Source organism: Octopus bimaculoides, chromosome 6 (genome assembly GCF_046866305.1).
Source record: "Octopus bimaculoides isolate indiv1 chromosome 6, ASM4686630v1, whole genome shotgun sequence".
NCBI classification, from domain to species: Eukaryota; Metazoa; Mollusca; class Cephalopoda; order Octopoda; family Octopodidae; genus Octopus; species Octopus bimaculoides.
In genome coordinates, this window is record NC_142933.1 from 58,793,068 (window position 1) to 58,814,599 (window position 21,532).

At 38.1% G+C, this 21,532-nt stretch overlaps 1 protein-coding gene across 2 annotated transcripts; it reads left to right on the forward strand.

Moving 5' to 3' along the window:
- Positions 1-5,166: 5,166 nt before the first annotated feature.
- Positions 5,167-17,554, forward strand: LOC106871653 (uncharacterized). 2 transcript variants are annotated; one of them, XM_052968752.2, is made up of 5 exons: positions 5,169-5,522; positions 5,907-6,052; positions 6,277-6,408; positions 6,537-6,767; positions 16,117-17,554. In XM_052968752.2, exons 1-5 carry the CDS (start codon positions 5,513-5,515, stop codon positions 16,300-16,302), a joined length of 705 nt encoding a protein of 234 aa, XP_052824712.1. In that variant the 5' UTR covers positions 5,169-5,512; the 3' UTR covers positions 16,303-17,554. The 2 variants fall into 2 exon arrangements, with proteins under 2 accessions (XP_052824713.1, XP_052824712.1); XM_052968753.2 differs by lacking the exon at positions 6,277-6,408 and having other exon boundaries at positions 5,167-5,522.
- Positions 17,555-21,532: the final 3,978 nt, after the last annotated feature.

The following is a 21,532-nucleotide window of genomic DNA, read 5'->3' on the forward strand; positions in this document are numbered from 1 at the left end:
GAATTTTATATTGATCACCCAGGGATTTCGAGAATGAAACCACTAATGAGAAGTTACGTATATTGGCCTACAATGGACCATGACATTGAAGAGTCGGTGAAATCCTGCAGAGGTTGTGCCCTTGCAGCCAAGTCACCACTGATAAAATTCCAGCCGTGGCCTAAAACTGACAGTCCATGAACCAGGCTTCATATAGATTTTGCTGGACCAATAAATGGCGCGTATTACTTGATTGTGGTAGATAGTTATATTAAATGGCCGGAAATACGGTGACAATAGAATTTTTTCATGAACTCTTTGCAAGATATGATGTCCCGGACACCATAGTATCCGATAATGGTACACAGTTTACGGCATATGAGTTTAAAAGTTTCTGCAAAATGTACGCAGTTGAACACATCTCTATTCCGCCATATCACCCAAGATCAAACGGGCAAGCGGAATGGTTCGTGGATACATTTAAAAGAGCATTAAAGAAATCAAGAAACGAGCTAGTCGATGACGCAGCATTGACACGATTCTTGAGAGTTTATAGGATAACACCAAACCCAAACACTTCAGGCAAGTCGCCTGCTGAACTAATGTTTGCACGAAAAATAAAGTCAATTTTTGACAAGTTATTACCAAGGGAAAACACTAAAAATACGACAACGTATTTTAATATCGGTGACAAGGTGTTTTTCAAAATATATAAAAATGGAAGAGAAAGTTGGGAAGACGGAGTAGTAACAAGACGAATAGGCAAGGTGACGTGTATGATAAGAGGCGAAAATTGGAAACACAAATGACATTTAAAGTAGCTAAAATATAAATATACGGAAAAAAGAAAAGAGATACCCATGGAAGTGCTCTATGACACCTTTGATGTTCCAACGCCACAAGAAGTCGAAGCTAGGCGTAACAGCACAAGAAAGAAGAAACAAGTAGAACGGTTGGAAGTAGTACCCAAACGAAAGAAATACTAAACTTCCCTAGGAAATAAATCTCAAAGGGTGAGATGTGGCGAGAGTCATTGACACCCCTGTGGAATTGGAAGAATGGACTAGCCGAACTCTTATAAAGAGTAGCGTATTGGTTGAGAGGTAAAAAGGTCGCAGGGGTCGTTGAGAGTTCATGGAAGCCGTAGGAAGTAATTGAGACCTTTGAGAGTTTGTATTTATTGAAGTGTCGTATTTATTGAAGAGTCGTATTGAAGTACATCGTGCGATGACAGTTGTATCTATCCCCGCTTCGTAAAATCTGTATATCCAGCGTATAGGAGAATATTATATAGGCGCAGGAGTGGCTGTGTGGTAAGTAGCTTGCTTACCAACCACATGGCTCCGGGTTCAGTCACACTGCGTGGCACCTTGGGCAAGTGTCTTCTACTATAGCCTCGGGCTGACCAAAGCCTTGTGAGTAGATTTGGTAGACGGAAACTGAAAGAAGCCCGTCGTATATATATGTATATATATATATATATATATATATATATATATATATATATATATAAACAAAAGACGAAGACAAGTGGTGTAGACAACAACCAAATGTATTAGTTTAATGAAAAAGTCTTCAACGTTTCGAACCTACGCTCTTCCACAGAGAGTAACACAGAAAGAAACAGGGAGAGAAAATAAAGAATGTGTAGTGGCTAGCGATCTATCATGGCGAATGCCGGAGAGAGGGATCACACAGGAGAGCTAGGAAGGAGAGATAATAAAGTAGTAGGTGATCCCAAAATGAAGGTGCGCGTGCGTGTGTATAAGAGAGCATGTATGTGCGTATGGAAGAGGACTGATGACCTTGACGTGTGCGTGTGTAGGTGTGTGGATGATGGTATGGGGCTGGGAAGTGGTCAGTGCTAGTGTGTGCATGGTGGTGTAATGTTATCTGGTGTTGTGTGGTATGTTGGTGTGTGGTGTGGCGGTATTGGGATGTGGGGAGGCGAGAGTGGGGAAAGCAAGGGCGGGGTGTAGGTTAGGCTGAGGGTGGGGGTAGAGGTGGGGTATGTGAGAGTGGATGTAATGGACGGAGTGGGGGTGGGATGAGATGGATAGGGAAGGGGGAAGGTGGGTAGGAGTGAAGAGAAGAGAGAAGAAGGGTAGGAGTGAAGAGAAGAGAGAGAAGGGTAGGAGTGAAGAGAAAAAGTAAGAGTCGGAGCAAGAGAGGAGAGGTGAGTGGGAGGAAGTAGGTGTGAGAGGAAGAGAGGAGAGGGGAGGAGGGTTAGATGAATTGGGGAGGAGGTTTAGATGGAGAGGAGAGGAGAGTTGAGCCCATATAGTGCAAAGGAGTGAAGAGAGAAGATTAATTCCCGTTCACGGCGAAGACGGGAGTCCGGATAGCCCCCCTGTGCAAGGACAATCCGAACACAGACAAGTGTTGCAAAGAGTGACCGATAGAACGGAAATGGTGCGAGACCGGAGTGTCATTGCCGAGTCGGATGTCTCGGAGGTGTTCTGCAAACCGGTCAGCCAAGCGGCGTCCCGTTTGCCCCATGTATAGAGAAGGGCAGAGAGAGCAGGAGATGCAGTAGATGACATTGGTAGAAGTGCAGGTGAAGGAATCGCTGATATGATAGTGTCGATGATGGGTGCCGGGGAGGAGGGTGGTGTTGGAGAGGTAAGGGCAAGTGCGGCAGCGTGGGCGGGAACAGGAAAACGAGCCGGGTTAAAAGGTTGGGTTAGGGAAGAAGCTGTGGACCAAGAGATCTCGTAGGTTATGGGCTCATTTGAAGGAGGGGAGGGGTTGTTAGGGAAGATGTGCGAAGTGAAGGGGTCAACTGGGGTCGCCGGAAGGCTCGGAGAATGGTATGTTGGAGTAGGGTGGTGAGGTGGTAGGTGAGGGGAAACGGGAGACGTGAGACGGCGGGGCGAGTGCGGGGGAGAGAGTAGATGCACGGTTCACGGCACGTGCTCTTGCAATGGCGGTGTGGATAGTGGTGAGAGGATATCCACGTTGGATGAAGTGGTGAGCCATGAGTTGAGACTGAGTCTCAAAGTCATGGTTGTCACTGCAGAGCCTGCGTAGACGGAGGAATTGGGAATAGGAGATGGAGAGCTTGGTGTGTTTAGGTGGGAGAAGGAGAAGTTGAGGTATGAGTGTGAGTCAGTGTGTTTGTAGTGGATGGAGGTGGTGAGAGTGGAGTGATGAATGCTGACCGAAATGTCACGAAAGGAGGCAGAAGTGTCAGAGACAGTACAGGAGAAGTGGAGGGCAGGATTTGACAAAAGAGAGGAAGGAGTCTAGATGTTCGCGGGAGAGTGAGGTCTCACCGATACAGTCGTCAATATAACGGCCCTATAGCTCGGGAGTGGGACCAGTGAAACTTGAGAATATTTGGTCCTCAACATAGCCAACAAACAGGTTCGCATAGTTGGGACCCATTCTCGTTCCCATAGCCACTTTCGAGAGATGCTGGTAAAAATCATCAGCGAACGAGAAGCAGTTGAGTGAGAGGACAAGTTCGGCCAGACGAACGAGTGTGGATGTGTCAGATTGGGGTTTGGGTCGAAGGTCAAGGAAATGTTGGAGTGCACGCAGCCCCTCGTGATGAGAGATCACTGTGTAAAGTCTCTGGATGTCGAGAGTGAAGAGAAGTTTAGAGAGGCCGGAGGGAAGGCGAAAGAGCTGAACAAACGAAGCACATGGTTGGTGTCATGGATGTGAGAGGGGAGGGAAGCTACTGGAGGGCAAAGACACGGTCAAGATATCTGGAGATGAGTTCGGTGGGGCAGTTGCAGGTGGAGACGATGGGGCGGCCAGGATTGTTAGGCTTGTGGATTTGGGGAGGAAGTAAATTGTGGGGGTGCAAGGGGTGCGGACAGTGAGGTTGGAGGCGGTGGGTGAGACAGGAGGAGGAGATGAAGTCATGGATAGTGGAGAACACGGTCTGTTGGTAGCTGGGTGTGGGGTCGGAGGGCAGAGGGCAGTAGAAGGTGTCTTGAAGTTGGCGGAGAGCTTCCGCCTTGTAGAGGTCCGCGCGCCAAGACGCCTTACACTCTTGTAATTAATTTTTTTAGTGATGTAACTTTATTGTGTTACAGCTCACTTTGTCAGTTGTTGGAAGCCATTTTATGGGTCTGTAAGTTTGTCTTTTTCTTCTTTCTTTTATTTGGACATTAAGATGGCTTTCTCCTTAGTGACTCCGCCCTTTGTTCCTCTTGTCTTTTCGGTGTGTGTCTGTGTGTGAGAGAGAGTGGGATAACGAAAGAGAGAGTGAAGGTTTTGGTGAGTACCAAAGATAACTCTGGGGAACATTGTTTGGAGATAGTAGAAAGTACATTTGCAGGGCCAAGAACCATCTTGCTCTTGAGCAGTTGGAGATAATTTCCCACTGGCAGTGTATGTGTGATTGGTGATGAACGAGGTAGAGTATTAAGGGATAGATGAGAAAGAAAAGCGGAAAAAAGAGTGCATAGAGTTGTAATTAAGGTAGATGTTGGCATATCAATAAGCGAAAACAGAAAAATTACTAATGATCGGGAAAAGTAAAAATCTCAGCAGCTTTCAGTAATCTAAAACAATATCAATAACACTTACACAGCTAAGGTATTATTTACCATATACGTGGCTTAAAGAATTTGACGGAGGAATGCCCAAAAGAAAAGAAGTAGTGTTTGTTCACTACAGCTTTAGCAGCTAGCGGCTGTAAATTTTATTAAGCTTATATTTCCTGAATGAAACATCAGTAATTCAACAAGCAAAAGAGGCAGTATAATAGCTTTGAAACCATATTCTTGGTTTTAACCAAGAATATGGTTCTTGACATTAATGGTCATCATCATGATCATGATCATCATCATAGTCATCATCATCATCATCATCATCATCATCAGTAGCAGCAGCAGCAACAACAACAACAACAACAACAACAACAATAGCAGCAGCAGCAATAGCAGCAACAACAGATGTTAGACTCTGTCAGCGGTGAGAAGATTCTTAGAAGAGGTCTGTGAACGTCTTGACAGCTTTTATGACATTGAAGACTTATGTGAATTAACAGCTGCTGGAAATCGTAGATACTTAACATTTACATAATTAATCGATTGCATACCATAGTGACATATATTTCATACTTGTGTAAACTAAATGTGTATCACTTAAATTTATCACTTGCTGGCTATTGTATAAAAAGCACGTTAAACATATTTGTTCAATATAATAAATATTGTTTTCTGTTACTTCCAACCGATATTCTTCACATTTTTAATAATTAGGATAACACGCGACCTACTAGAAGTAAAATAAAATATTTTATTTTGTTTTATTATTTAATTCATACATCTTTAATGCAAAAAGAATGAATTAGTGCTGAGAATACAACTGAAATCTCGTAATTTATCACATACACTCAGTTACATACCCATGTTAATTGCATTGACGTCAGTCACTGAGCTTGTGCATCTAAACCAAATGTCTGCTACAAACGTTTCATAAATGTACACTGTTCACCTGGTGTGTACTGAAGTGTACAACTCCTGTATTTCGAATTTTATCTTATCTTGTATTTTCTAGAAAATCTCAAGAAGATATGGGCATTTGTAAGTATCATATTCAATTACATTTGTTTATCATACCAATGTGTGTGTGTGTGTGTGTGTGTGTGTGTGTGTGTGTGTGTGTGCGTGCGTGTGTGTGTGTGCGTGCGTGTGTGCGTGCGTGCGTGTGTGCGAATGTGATGCCAATTAAGTATGATATAAATACAGTATTAAACAATACATTAGTAATATTTAGGATAAGTCACTTGTGAGCAAAAAGCTCATTCATTTTCAAAAGTGCACAAATAAGAACTAAGATATACGTAATCTGTTGATATTGAAATATTTATCAGATTTTGTTCAAACATTAGGATTTCGTAATTTACATATTTAAATTGATATTTCTTAGCTATGTGCTCCTTACTTTAGATTGTTATTTTATATTAGCCTTATGTTTAGCGATATGGATTGCACTGATTAATGTATCACCTATACAATCCACTACATCACTTAATCAACGAGTTCGCGTCAACTTGGCACTGTGTATTACACAAGAAGCCGGAAAAGCTGCAAACGAGACATTGGAATATTATGTGAGTAATCACTAAATTCTTTATTCCTTCATGTTTAGTTTCTTATTATATAATGAATATTTGTATACCACAAATTAAGTTCTGATATCGACGAATATTTTCAGAAACGGAATTGTGTAAAATAAAGTAATTCACTTTTTAATTAATATCTCTATGTCATGTATAAAGTCATCATATGAAAATCACAAAATCTGTTAGTAATTGTTTCTTATGTTTTTGCACAGTGTAAAAAAAATGTATCGTTGCCCACTATAAACTGCCGTCACTTTACTAAATCTATGTCAAATAAATGGAACGCAATATTTCCGAAATTGTACTTTTACGCAGATAATTTGACTAAAACTTTCACACTCCGGGTTAGTATATATATAAAACATTTTTTGTCTGTCATAAAATATTTCTTTTATTTTTACATAGAATTGATGATGTATTATATAAAAGGTTCATATATTTTTGAAATTTATATGATAAATCTTAATTGCAGTCGGCTGTGATGTCATTGTATAAACCACTCAGTATATATTCTGTACTGCTCAAGAATTATAAGCAAAGAGAATATGAAGTTCTGTGTGCTCATGCTTTGTGTTTTGAAAAACCCTGTCCTTATCCAGAGGCGTGTTCTAAAGAAACTCCACCATCAGATGGTATGCACTACTGCCACTTAAGAAAGGCCAGTGATTGCTTGACTGAGCTGGTTAATCAATTGTCGGTACAGGTAAGTATTGTTGTTATTGTCAACGATGAACATACAAAAATATGACCAAATGTAATCAACGACTATATTGTATGTGTCCTTCCTTTTTAAATAGTAGATTTAAGTTTGAAGTTTAATTGGTTACTAGACTGCCAAGTGATCGCAACGAGGAACCGTTGTTTGACTCGGGGTAATTATTATTTTGTTCTCATATTTTCACATTTATTCTGTGCCTTCTATAGACGTGATGTGTTTTAATTAAGATCATGTATGCGTATGTATACACGCACACATACATACATGTGTGTATATATATATGTATGTGTGTGTGTGTGTGTGTATGTATGTATGTATGTATGTATGTATGTATACACACACATATACATATATCTTGTGCTTTTGGAGGGTCATTACGCCGACAAGAATAAACACATGCACTGGTTCAATAACACTTCTTTACTTTTAGTCACTCGGCTAAATATTTAACCAACAAATCGATCGTTTGTTCAATGTATTGGTTAATCAATCGACTGCTTAACTGGGTAGATGCGTATGTATTTGTACAACCGCACGTGTGTGTACGTGTTTGTGGGTGGGTATGTGAGTGCAGGCATATTTAGGCATATATATAACGTAGGGTTAGAATGCCAGCAAGATGCATGGAAATCTATAGAAATACAACCATACACATCGATTCGCACGCACGTGCACGCATGTCGGTACAGGTAGGAATATATATATATATATACACACACACACACACATACACATACATATATATATATATATATATATATATATATATATATATATATATATTTGGGGATGGTCATATTGCCAGTTTAGCCAATAAAAACACACGCACTGTATATTTGGTGTTAATTTGCTTCAGCTTTATATTACATTAATCTTAATCTTATTTCGGCCAGAGTTCTTTCGTCACACTTCTGTGACCTCATCAGTGGTCCTTTGTTTCCTTCTTTCTTATGTGTGTCTCACCTTGCTAACTATCAGCCATTTTGTATTTTGTATTCCTATTGTATGTGTCTACGCATGCGTGTCCTTCAATGTGTCTGTGTCTTTTGTAAGTGTATGTGTGTATGGGGAGTGTCTGTATCACCTATATTCTCTGTTAATACGTGTTCGTTTGTATTTGTTTTTATTTATTTATTTGTTCATGTGTGTGTGTGTGTGTTTTTTGTGTTTAATTAAATTTTGTTAACGTATGTAGTATTTAATTCCATTTGTTTATCTATGTATTGTATTATACTTTGTTCATATTATTATTGGTTTATGGGTAACATGTTGTCACATGCTGTGGTTTGTGGTTTGTTAGTGGTGTGTGTTAGTGTTCCATTCTAGTTTCCTATTCAGGCTAGGTTTCTCTTCTATTATGTGTGTAGCTTCAGTAATTTGTCTAAGTGCTGCATCACTGCTATGTGTAGATAAGATTTTAATTTCTATGTTGTTGATTGAGCCTCTATGTTCTTGCTCAGCGTGCTGGTACAGAACTGATGAGTTCTTCCCTTCCTTAAGTTCCCTCCAATGTTCGTTTGCCCGCTCCCCTATGCTCCTTGCTGTTTCGCCTACATATGTCATTGTCTTATTTCTGCATCGTCCCTCTGTACATCTTATACTATAGACCACATTTCTGGTTTTGCAGTTCGTTTGTGGGCTAAATCTACATACGATACAGTTCCTATCAGTGCAGGGGGTTCTACTGAAAGGGTATGTTCTACTGATAAGGGATTTAATAGGGTTGCCTGGCCTTTCAGCAACCTTAATTCTTAGCTTAAGTTTGTCTAGGGCCCTTCTAAAGCGGTACGCCAGTTCACCTCTAGGGGTGGTGTCGACGAACATGACGCTCTGGTACTTGTGGCTATCGTACCGTGAGCTTGCCTTCCCTATTTTATTCTTAGTCCTTTCTATGGTGTTCCATGATTTGCTCCTATAGAGTGGGCAAATCCCATTCCTATCGTTGCGTTTGATTGTTTCAAACTTCTTCATAGCTCCTTTGTATACCCTGATCCTTTCTTTATGGCTGTAACCTGAGAACTGCATGCGGTGGACGAAATGTTGTATATGTCTCTTTAATTCTGTAGGGTCGCACATGCAGGAGACATTTCGCATTACTCTGACGAGGTCTGCCATCAATATGTTGAATTTGGCATTGTCCGCAATAGCCGAGTTCCGGTGGGTCAGGTATTTGGAGGCCATAGGTTTTGTATAGTGTGAATGGAGGATTCTGGTTTTATTGTTCTTAGTTTCTAGCCAGAGTTCAGTATCTAATACAGGTAATCTATGGTTAGGGTGTTTAGTAGGGTAGTCTATCGTAACTTTAATACTCTGGTGGATGGAGTTAGCTATTTGCTGGATGCTCTCCATAGTCTTAGTTTCTATTTCTATTTCAGGGGTACTCTCTTGTGGGGGTGTCTTTACCACTAAGTTGATATCATCGACATATCGAGAGTACACATTCACGAGTATGGAGTTCTGTGTCAGGCGTTCCTTAAGCCTTCTGTCCCACCATACCATGAAGAGATTGGCCACATCACCGGCGATACTAACACCGATGGCTGCCCCCTCGTCCTGGGCGTATAATTTGTTGTTAAATTTAAAGGTGTGGCCTTTTAGGGTGACCTTTATACTAGCTCCTAGTGCATGTGCGATCATTTTCTTTACCTGGTAGATATTAGTGGGGGTCCGTATGGCTCTGGTCCATCCACTCCATCTCTCTATAGGGGTCTTCCTAGCTATAGAGGTAATTGTGGGTGGTCTACCTCTTAGACGTCTACTAGGGCAGAAATCTCTCTCTTTCTCTCTCTCTCTCTCTCTTTCTCTCTCTCTCTCTCTATATATATATATATGTATTTATAGATTTATACCAAAATTTGGTAAAAATATTGTATCTGTTATCAACGTAGCAAAATTCTCACATGTGAGTTTTTGTATGCATATCAATTTAAATAAGAACTAAAAGATGATCCATTGTAACAACCTTATTATGACCTATGTTCATCTCGATGCAATATCCAGACCAACTCATGCATATTATAAAATATGGAATACTGTATCTCTTCAAAGTCAGATTAATTTTTAGTAGAAAGTGGGTTATACATCTTTAGATTGTATACCTGACTTTCTACTATAAAATTGAAGAAATTGACGGAACGCTGAACTCCAGACTAAACAACTCAAACAACATTTATTTACTTGGTAAACATACATATCTTTTAGTTATACATCTTTAGAGGTGAGAATAACGTGCTGTCGAGTATAAGACCGAAAGATGTAGAGACAGCTTTAAACACACGTCCTTGCTCAATCGCTGGCCAGCGTGAAAGAGAATGAATTGAGCGGGAAACGCTTGCTTTATTAATTCTACGCATGCGTAAGACTACGCATGCGCAGGCGTTACTACAGAGCTCCCTCGCCAGAGCGGAAACACACGATAAATAAAATCTGTTAGAACGCCTGAGGCAGGATGGCCACTGAAAACCACCCACAAGATGTGGTACAAACACACAAAGAAAATTCAAAGAAATGAAATGTACACTTGTGAAATACATGCATGCAACGTATAAATGAAATGACAATGACAAAACAACCGTGATGACAACTGTCCAGAAATACTGGAATCACGCGATGTAAAAGTCTGAGAGTTTGTTTTCCCTGAAAGGAAAGAAAATGTATGAGTGCACAAGTGTGTGTGTGAGAAAAAAACACAGAACATGCAATGTATAAATGAAATGACAATGACAAAGCAACCGTGATGACAACTGTCCAGGAAACTGGAATCACGCGATGTAAAAGTCTTGAGTGTTTGTTTTCCCTGAAAGGAAAGAAAATGTATGAGTGCACAAGTGTGTGTGTGAGAAAAAAAAACACAGAACAAGTGAAAGTGTCTGTAGTATAGACTGCGAAAAATCCCAAAACACCGAGATAGAGTACATTGATGAAAACGTCGGCGAAGGAACTGCTCTAGCTGTGTTCTGTATGTGGTGGTAATGATTCAGTTGAAACTTGGCGACGTCGGGGGGAAAGCTTGTAATTGATAGTAGTTATTGTTGTCGTCACGGTGGTAATCTTGGTTGGCGCACGACGCTGATGGCGAAAAGGCTGTTTGGTGATGAGTGTTTGAAAAGGTACGCTTTTACAGAACGATCGACAGACAAAATCTCTGTACGACCATTAGCGAAAACCTCGAAGAAAAAAAATTTCTTAACCCAAGATGAAAGAACGACCGTATGAAATGAATGACAAGAGTTAATGTGTGGCATAAAAGATGTATGTGTAATGTGAAAGTGTGAAATGCGACATATAAAAACATAATAAAAAACAGGCCGTCTATATGTGTGTGAGATATCACAGCAGTTAAAAACGTCAGTACACGAGAGTTTTATACCAAGTTTGTTTTTGAGTACACAATTGGAAAGTCGCAGGCTGCAAATCCTGTCTGTTTTTCATGAGTGGAAAAAATCCACTCTAACAGAGACGAGAATAAAAACCGCGCTTGTTGAGTCGTGTTGACTATGTTTGGAGATGTTGGTAATGAGTCAGTCTCCATGGCCGTATTTGTTCTTTAGTCGAGGTTCACCAGTTATAAGTTGGTAATCCGTAGTTCATGCTGCGTTTTTTCTTCGTCGGGGGTCACCACTTTAGTAGAAAGTGGGTTATACATCTTTAGATTGTATACCTGACTTTCTACTATAAAATTGAAGAAATTGACGGAACGCTGAACTCCAGACTAAACAACTCAAACAACATTTATTTACTTGGTAAACATACATATCTTTTAGTTATACATCTTTAGAGGTGAGAATAACGTGCTGTCGAGTATAAGACCGAAATATGTAGAGACAGCTTTAAACACACGTCCTTGCTCAATCGCTGGCCAGCGTGAAAGAGAATGAATTGAGCGGGAAACGCTTGCTTTATTAATTCTACGCATGCGTAAGACTACGCATGCGCAGGCGTTACTACAAATTCATAGCAGACAGTAAAAACAGACAACATTCATAGTTGTCCTAGAATTACATGTATATAAACAAGTTGAAAAGACATGATACGTATTGAAACTGTATAGCATATCAGTCTTGAAACCGTTAGAAAGCAGAGTAAATGAGAAGTAATGTTAAGTTATGATGTTATCCTATGAAGTTAAATAGCGAACAAGTACGGGACGCTGTACATTTCAAAAAACCGTTGGACTTATGAAAGTAAATAAAAAAAAAACCAAGAACGAAGTAAAAACCGCTAGATATTAAAAATATTAAAAATATATTTTTTTACACAAGTTAATGGTCAAATAGAAGTAAATCTAATAAATAATGCTTATGTATAATATAATATAATCTCCTCAACTATACATAATCTATACAAGACATTGTATTAAATTAAGATTTAGAACAGTAAAGAGACCTTATATGGTTATGTAAGCCCGATGGATTAGAGAAAATAAATTGTAAAAAATGAGAAATAATAAGTAAAAAAAATATATATAAAAATTAGGTTACATTCACATTGCTGCTATCAAAAATATAAATAAATAATGAATAAAAATAAAAATAAGTGAAATGAATTAGGATACATTCAAATTGTAGCTAACAAATTAAAGAAAAATTAAGTTAATTACCTTAGTAATGGAGTTTAAATACAATATTCAGAGTAATATTACAAGAAGTAATGGATTTAATCGATAGGGCAAAAAACGTAAACAAATATTACGGTGTAATCGTAAATGCCTCACATATAAAAATATAACTGAAAAATTAAGTAATTATTATGATGTAGAGTAGTTAGCTGAAAGACACCATTATCTTAAAAAATTCAATAGATACTTATGAACAAAAAATTCTTTAAAAATAAAGCTATGTTATGAAAGAGAAATAATAGATTCAGAGTTAACCATGTCAGACTTAAATTCATGGTCAAAAGGGAGGTAAATCTAGCAAATTAATGAATATGTGCGTTTTTAGAGAATCTAAATGAATCAGTTCATGTTATAGATCCTACCACATTGTTATATTGATTATGATTAAAAAAAAAAAAACTATAATCTTATAGACATCAGTAAAGGATATGTAATCAAGATAAAAACTAACCTAACTAAATTAGATTAATAATTCCGATTAATAGAACAAAAATGTATGTTTATTCATATGTAGGCATCTGAAAGATTTAAAAGCAATTTTATTAATTAGGTAACCCTTGGAAAAAAGTATGAAATACAATTCCAAATTACATAAGGAACAAACATTATTGCCCTTGTCATACAGAAACGATTTTCCTAGAATCGACCATTCTAAAGAGTACTCTTTATTTTAGTCATTCAGTTGCCAAATTAAACTACTAAGCGCCGTGCTATTTTGTTTTTTCTATCTCTAAATGACGAGTAATAGTTCGATATTCTTCTCGAGATTTCAAGTGACGACGAGCCAACATAACTCCAAATTCCATTTTTAGTTAAAACATTACACCTGTATACAGCATTCTTAGTTTTTGCATTTGCACTGAGAAATTTGATTCTCATTTACTCTGCTTTCTAACGGTTTCAAGACCGATATGCTATACAGTTTCAATACGTATCATGTCTTTTCAACTTGTTTATATACATGTAATTCTAGGACAACTATGAATGTTGTCTGTTTTTACTGTCTGCTATGAATTAATCTGACTTTGAAGAGATACAATATTCCATATTTTATAATATGCATGAGTTGGTCTGGATATTGCATCGAAATGATCATAGGTCATAATAAAGTTGTTACAATGGATCATCTTTCAGCTCTTATTTAAATTGATATATATATATATATATATATATATACATATATATATATATATATATATATATATATATATATATATATATATATATATATATATATATATATATATATATATATATATATATGGTACAATTAAAATGACATTAGGATACAAGGGAATCCATACAAATAAATACATGTAATTATGAACAATTCCAATACACAACCATCCATACACATCCACGCACGCGCAGACGCGCAAACGCGCTCACATGCACGCGTAAACACACATACACACACATACACGCACACACACATACACGCACACACACATACTTGTACACACACACACACGAACACAAGAACACACAAACACAAATACATACACGTACACACACGTACAAATATAAATATTTTCAGTGAATAGAGTACAGTAGTTAAGGAAAGGAGAGAAGTGAGTATAGCTGAAAAGGAAGTGGGTATAACTAAAAAGCGAAGAAAATTCCATACTAGTAGTTAAACCAAAAAGGACTGTGCCATTCGCGACATTGAAACAAATTAACGAAGAATTAGATAGACTTGAAAATCTTGGGGTTATTGAAAAAAAGTGATTACACTGAATGGGCGTTCCTAACAGTTTATGTTAAGAAAAAAAAAACCCGTGTATGTGCTGATTTTTCAATTGGGTTGAACGAATATTTGATGCCATATAATTACTCGTTACCAACTCTGGAAGAAATTCTCGTGAAGTTGAATGGAGGAAAACTTTTTTTTCAAAATTGGAGTTATCTGAAGCATACCTGTAGGTACAAGTTGATGGAGAATGTCCAAAATTACAAACGATAAAAACCCATAAAGGATTATATAAATTTATATAAAGTCAATTATATAATTGACTTCCTTTTGGCATAAAGGTAACACCAGGTATTTTCCAACAAGTTATGGACACTATGCTAGCAGGTTCGGATTTCGCAATAGTTTACATTGACGACATGCTCATAAAAAGTGAAACTCGTAGTCAGCATGCAGAGCATGTTAAAAAGGTCTTCGAAAAAATAAAAGATTATGAGTTTAAGCTCAAAAAGAAAATGTGTGATATGTTTTATACCAAGAATAAAATATCTAGGGCAGATTATTGATGAAAATGGACGTAGACCAGACTCGACAAGGGTGAGTGCAATAAAAAAATATGCCTCCCCCAGCAAGCATTACACCGTTACAAGCATTTTTGGGGCTCGCAAATTACTACCAAGTATACATACCGAATATGCATGATTTGAGAGCACTCCTGAATAATTTGTTTAAAAAAGACGTCAAGTGGCCGTACAAGTGCTAAAAAGCTTTTGAAGAAATTAAAAACATCTTAACGTCAACATTGTTGTTATCGCATCTTGACTCGAATTTAGAAATGGTAGTGGCATCAGACGCTAGTGAAAGTGGTACTGGAGCTGTGATTTTACACAAATATGAAGATGGTGGCATGAAAGCTGTAGTTCATACTTCGCATTCCTTATTGCCGGCTGAGAAAAGTTACAGTCAAATAGAGAAGGAAACATTAGCCATCATATTTGTGGTAAAGAAATTCCATAAATCTATACATGGAACAAGGTTCCGTTTGCAGACAGACCATCGCCCATTGTCGAGCTATGGATCAAGAAAGGGTATTCCCACACATACAGCCAACAGATTGCAGTGCTGGGGAACGATCCTACTGAATTATGACTCAAGATGGAGTATTTTCCATCGAAAAAATCAGGACATGCAGATGATTTGTCGAGGTTAATACCAAACTACAGTGAGCTACTAGATAACAAGGAAAACTAGACATAAGGAAATGGGAAAAATGGGTTAACTAAAAAGGAATTAGTACTATGAAGGCTTCCGTAGATGAAAACCAGTGAAAGTAGAGTCCCAACCCGACTGTCAAATATTGGTGCGGGATGAAACCACATCGTTCACTTCTCTCTGGATAAATTGTGACACAGTTGGGTTTATTTTCTACATGCTTACTTTATTTAGATGTTTCTTATGTCTCTCATAAGTATTGGCTTCTTAATCATACTACTTTAGTTATGCTCTCCTCTTTTTCAGTTTGATTTCTTTGATCCCAGTATCTCTTTTCCTTTATTTTTCTGTTGGAATATTCATACATCCCGTGTCCCTTCTTGTTTCGCCATTGTATTCATCTATAGTCTCGTTCATTTTCAGAGAAATCTTTCTACCCCAATAAGACTTTATAGACACACACCTTACCCTCTACAGATGGAATGATATCGGACAAAATTGGTCCATCGATAATGTCCTCTCCTACTCAGGTATCAGGAAGTTCTCTGCTAAGCAGTATCCTCTTATGGTGGTTCTTTTTTCCACATTTGTTGTAATAGGCTCTTTTATATTAAGAAAATGCTGGACATGTGTATGAAAATTTTGTATCTTATCGCCTAGTACACTTTCGGATCTTGCCTTCTACACAAAGAACTTTATTCTATATCACCGGGTACATATATAAAGTTAGGGTGTTACTTATTTAAATGCTTGTGTGTATAATGTTGTTAAAACAAATTAACTCCACAGTTACAATATTTTTTCATATTTTTCAGATTACCTCCAAAGGTGACCCAGAGGAGACACTAATTCTAGATGAGGCACTAGATATAGATGAGACACTCCTGATCCCGAGGTTTACTTCAGGAGTTCATCGCCAGTTGTATATCATGGCCACAATGCAAAAGCTTGTAGCAGATTTGAGCAACACTGAATACTTACTGGAGTTTATACTTTCGTAACCTGAATGTATTTTAGCACATATTTTGGCACGCACGCATGCGCGCGCGCGCACACACACACACACACACACACACACACACACACACACAGACTCACACACAGACTCACACACACTCACACACACACACATCATTTAATATACACAGTATTTAAAAGAACTACTGATAGTTTCGTGCTTTAGAGATACGATATATTAGCGGAATTATATAACATGGCACCTATCTCCAAGCAATCTTTCAGGCCAAGTGCATATCGTTAGATGTTTTTAAAAACCAGGACGTTGGTCTATGAGAAAACATGAGAAATGGAGGACACTAAATGCTCCGCATTGAGTAGCTATCCCCAAAACTGACCTCCTTTTTGATATACTATTCCACACTTGCTAGATTAATTATGGTTTCTACTGACATAGAAGACAAAGAGTTTGGTAGTCCTACTTTTCTTTTCCTTCTTCTTGTTCCACTTTTTGCATCAACCTTGTTCGCGTGTTTCTTTCTTTCTTTCTTTCTTTCTTTCTTTCGTTTTTCTCATAGACCAGCGTCCTGGTTTTTAGATACATCTAACGATATGCACTGAGTATGAAAGATTGCTTGGAGGTTCATGGCAGGTTATATAAATCTGCCAATCTATTGTATCTCTAAAGCATAAAACTATTAGTAGTTTTTTTCTAAATACTGTGTTTATTAAATGATATTTATCTCTCACTGGATGGAATACATTTTACTCATCTTACCGATGTATATATGTATATGTGTTTTATATATATGTATGGGAGTAAAATCTATGCATGTATACACACACACACACACACACACACACACACACACACACACACACACACATATATATATATACCGTAAAATCCCATGCTATTTACGCACTTTTTTCACAAAAATAAAAATAAACTTTAGGGGTGCGTAAATTACATGAATTTTTTAATTTTTTTTTTTTTAAAGACTCACAAAACGAAATCATTCGTACTAGAAGTTGACTTATTTAATGTCAGAATAGGCTTTTATAGAAAAAATAGCGGCTTAAATATAATAAAGTTGACTTTTATTTATACTGGACAGTATAATGATTATTTTTTCTGTATAAATTTACTAAAACCATTAAATGGTTGACTACTTTTTAAAGTCTGACGTTCATGCTGATAATCACGGTCCGAGCCATATTTCACATATTTTACTAGGTTGAGTAAAGTGTCATCCAAATTGATGTTTATTGGTAATTAAACTTAATTTGCAACAACTGTGCATATTTATCAGCTTTGTTTTTGTTAATAATTCTTATCTTAACAACTTTTTCTGTAATCGTGATTTGAGAAGACATACAGTAGTATACTAAAGATCGGACATTATTTCTTGTGGGCAAGAAATGTAAAATAAAGTTTATTATAAACAACACAAACACTTTGTAATTTAATAGCTTTTAATGTGATACCTGTTAAACAGAAATTATTTTTTATTTAATGAAAATTTAATAAAATCTAATCGTAAGTTGGATACTGGTACAAGAAGCTTACCTGTTACCGACCGTACCTTATTAAACTGTACCAGCAAGCCCTCAATGGAGATGGCAGCATACCAGACTGGTTGGCTCTGGCGGAAACAAAGCTTGTTCCGAAAAGCAAGGAAACCCAATTGGCAAAAAATTACAGGCCTATTGCATGCCAAAATTTAATGTATAAGATTTATACAGCATGCCTAAACAGATTCCCCCAGGACCACTGTGAAAACAATAGTATAATCACAGCTGAACAAGCAGCTGGGAAGAAAGGAATCTGGGGATGTACTGAACAACTACTTATAACTAAGGTAGTAATGACGGAGGTACGGCACCACAGAAGAAATCTGGTCTCTATGTGGCTTGACTATAAAAAAGCATTCGACTCTGTCCCCCATTCGTGGATGCTAGAAGCCCTCCGACTTGCTAAAGTCCCAGGGAACTTGATTAATGCCATATCTAACCTGACATCTTCCTGGGCCACCATCGTGAAGTTAAATACAGTAAGTGGATGTATCACCAGCAAAAAAATACAATATCGCAGGTGGATATTCCAAGGAGACAGCCTCTCTGTGATGCTGTTCATACTGTCGGTAAACCCATTATCATACATGCTGAAGAAGTCTGAAGGGTATCTAATTGGAACGCAGGCAAACAGAAACACCAAAATTACGCACTGCTTCTTTGTCGATGATTTGAAATTGTATGCCAAGAACATGGATATGAAAAAAAGCCTCGACCTGGTCACAACATTTTCTGGTGATGTAGGACTAGAGTTTGGCCAAGATAAATGTTCCTATATGGTTGTGGAACGAGGAAAGGCTAAAAACCACCCTAACAACATCTCCATCAATGGCCTATCTGTTTCTCCAATATCTGATGAGGAATCCTACAGATACCTGGGAATAGATGAAAACGTATCATATGAAGGTACCTGTAACAAGGAACGTGTTACTAAGGAATACAGAAATCGGGTTAAGAAAATATGGACCTCGGAACAATGTGTTTGCAGTACCAGTACTCATACCGACATTCGGGATACTTGACTGGACGATCGATGAAATCCGAGCCCTTGATGTGAAGACCCGAAAAATACTAACGAGCACGAACAACTTTCACATCAATAGCGATGTAGACCGCCTATACCTAAAACGAAATAAAGGAGGGAGGGGCCTAACATCAATTCAGACTGCCTTTGAATGCCGTATCATATCTCTTCGACATCATCTCATAACCACCAAGTGTCGAAGTGCACCCCTTGATGAAGTCTGCAGACATGAGGTAAATACCATCATGAGATTGGGAAGGCAACTACTTGACAAGCATTCCCTATTCGACAACCCTGAACTCTTACCCAAAGAAATTGCAAGACTCTACCGTAACATAACATCAGAGGAGAGGATGAATGCATTCCAGCAGAAGACCATGCATGGATACGTTAACAGAAAGCTCCAGGGTGATAACAACATTGACAACCAGAGCAGTCTATCGTGGACAAACAATCGGGTCACCAACTCTCACTTTGAAGGGTATGCCTTTGCTATTCAAGAACAAGAAATAGCAACCAAATTCCTAATAAACAAACGGGACAGAGAGGCGGGCAAAGCGCCACAATGTAATAATCGATGCAGACTCTGTGGAATCAGTATCGAAGATATCACCCACATCATTAGCAGCTGTCCAAAAATGTCATCACGGTATTACCTACCTATGAGACATGATGTGGCCAAGACACTGTACAATGAAATCCGCCGACAGGATAACCCCGGGGCTAAGGCGATGAAAACCCATAATGAGGTAGAGGCCATTACCACTCACAATATGAAAGAGTATTGGTGGAATGTCCCAATAAAAACCTCAATAAAGTGCAGACATAATAGACCGGATATAGTAATCTGGGACAGAGAAGAGAAACTCTGTACAGTAGTAGAAATCAGCTGTCCTGCGGATGTCAACATCCCACTAAAGATTAGAGAAAAAGAGAACAACTACGCCGAGATACTGAGAAATTTACAGATACTCCACCCAGACTACAAGTTCAGATTCATACCCGTGATTGTTGGGGCATTGGGATATGTAACGAACTGCCTCAACAAAAACCTGGAAAAATTAGGGTTCTCAAAACCTGAAATGAAAGAAAAAGGCTAATTAGAAGACTACAGGTTCAAGCCATCAATGGAACTGTAAAGATATGTAAAACTTTCCAAAAATTTAGCACATAAATACATATGCATGCATCTAGACATAAAAACGCATCCATAAAACAAACATACAAATCTGCGCATACACTAACACCAAATACTGCACACACACACACACACACATATGCACAAATACCTAGATGATGTTGATAAAAGTTCCAATGAAGGAGCCTTGAATCTATGTCAGAGTCCGGCTCTTTCTCTATGGATAAGACATACAGAAATGAAACTGATTGATACATACATACATATAACAAACATAACTATATATCTGTGTGTATGTATGAATTCGAGTAGTATATCATCCTTGGTCAGAAAGGTCAGAAAGTCACCATTGGTTTCGCGTCTACTTTTGTCCAGGGCAAACAGGCGAATCATCAGATATTCTGGCCGAAAACACGTAACTTCTTTCCTGAAAGAGGTAAATATAGTCTTGGTCAGTTTGGTGGTGGAAAAACGGAAACGAAGAAACTCTTTCTGAGAGGGAAAGAAGAGTTGCCTCCCATTGTATGATTCCAGCTGTCACCGAAGTGGGTCAGCTGTGCCTTTTCCGTTCTCTTGTTGGAAAACGGGTAAGACCACATTTCCAAAATGAATTTTCTCTGCTGAAGATAATGGCTAAAAATTTCACTTTTTTAATTCAAGAAGGTGCCTGGGTCCTGCAAACATTTTAGGATCATTGCCAATTCGGCTAACAAAATTTGCATTGTCTACTTCCCTTGTGATATGATCGAGGTGGCTCAAGCAACTTCCAATCAATTTTATATGGCAATCCTTCCTCTTTTAATCTCCATATACAGCTGACTAATGTTGTAACTCTTTTAGGATCCTCTCTGGGGTCCTAACAGAGAACCTGCAGTTATTTATCATGGCCTTAAAAGGGTCCCTCGTTGTTTCAGCCTATTAATGTGTGTCTGTTCTTTCGTTGCTGTTACTATTGCTTCTGCTACTGTTGGACACCACCTCAACTTGGGAACTTGGGAACGTTCATTAATATCTTTTGTACAGTAGGCACGAAGTTGAACTAGATCCTTAAGTTATGTCTATTAAATAATCTGTAGTTATGGATCTGTGTTTTGATGTTGAGTGAAGATGTGGAGCAAATTAGGTGTTTTCTTTTGTGGGGGCTAGGTTTGTATAGGTAATGCAGTCCTTAAACCCGCTGGCTGCTAGAGCTTCGTTGTAATAGGGGCCGCTGCATTAAAAACGTATTTATTCGATGATAGTTTCGAAATCCTCTTACTGACATCCTTCGTAAGGTTTTGAAACAATACAGACAGATGGTAGGAGGCTGTGTTCATATACGATAGTCTTTCATTAGTTTTACTGTAGTCTTTTAATGGTTAAAACTTTAGCAGCAGCATGACGTCATAGTCGAGTTTATAAATGTCTTATGCTTTTTCATTGGTCAATTTTACTGTCCATACGTCGATTCTAATCTTCGTGAAAAGTTTCTTTTCTGTGAAGAAATGTTCTTAGAATCGGGTTTACGGCAATTATAAAATCCCTGATTTGGAGGAAA

Coding starts and splice junctions, on each gene's coding strand:
- LOC106871653 (XM_052968752.2), top strand. Junction 6,409..6,536: donor CTAAAACTTTCACACTCCGG/GTTAGTATATAT, acceptor TCTTAATTGCAG/TCGGCTGTGATGTCATTGTA. Junction 6,768..16,116: donor TTAATCAATTGTCGGTACAG/GTAAGTATTGTT, acceptor CATATTTTTCAG/ATTACCTCCAAAGGTGACCC.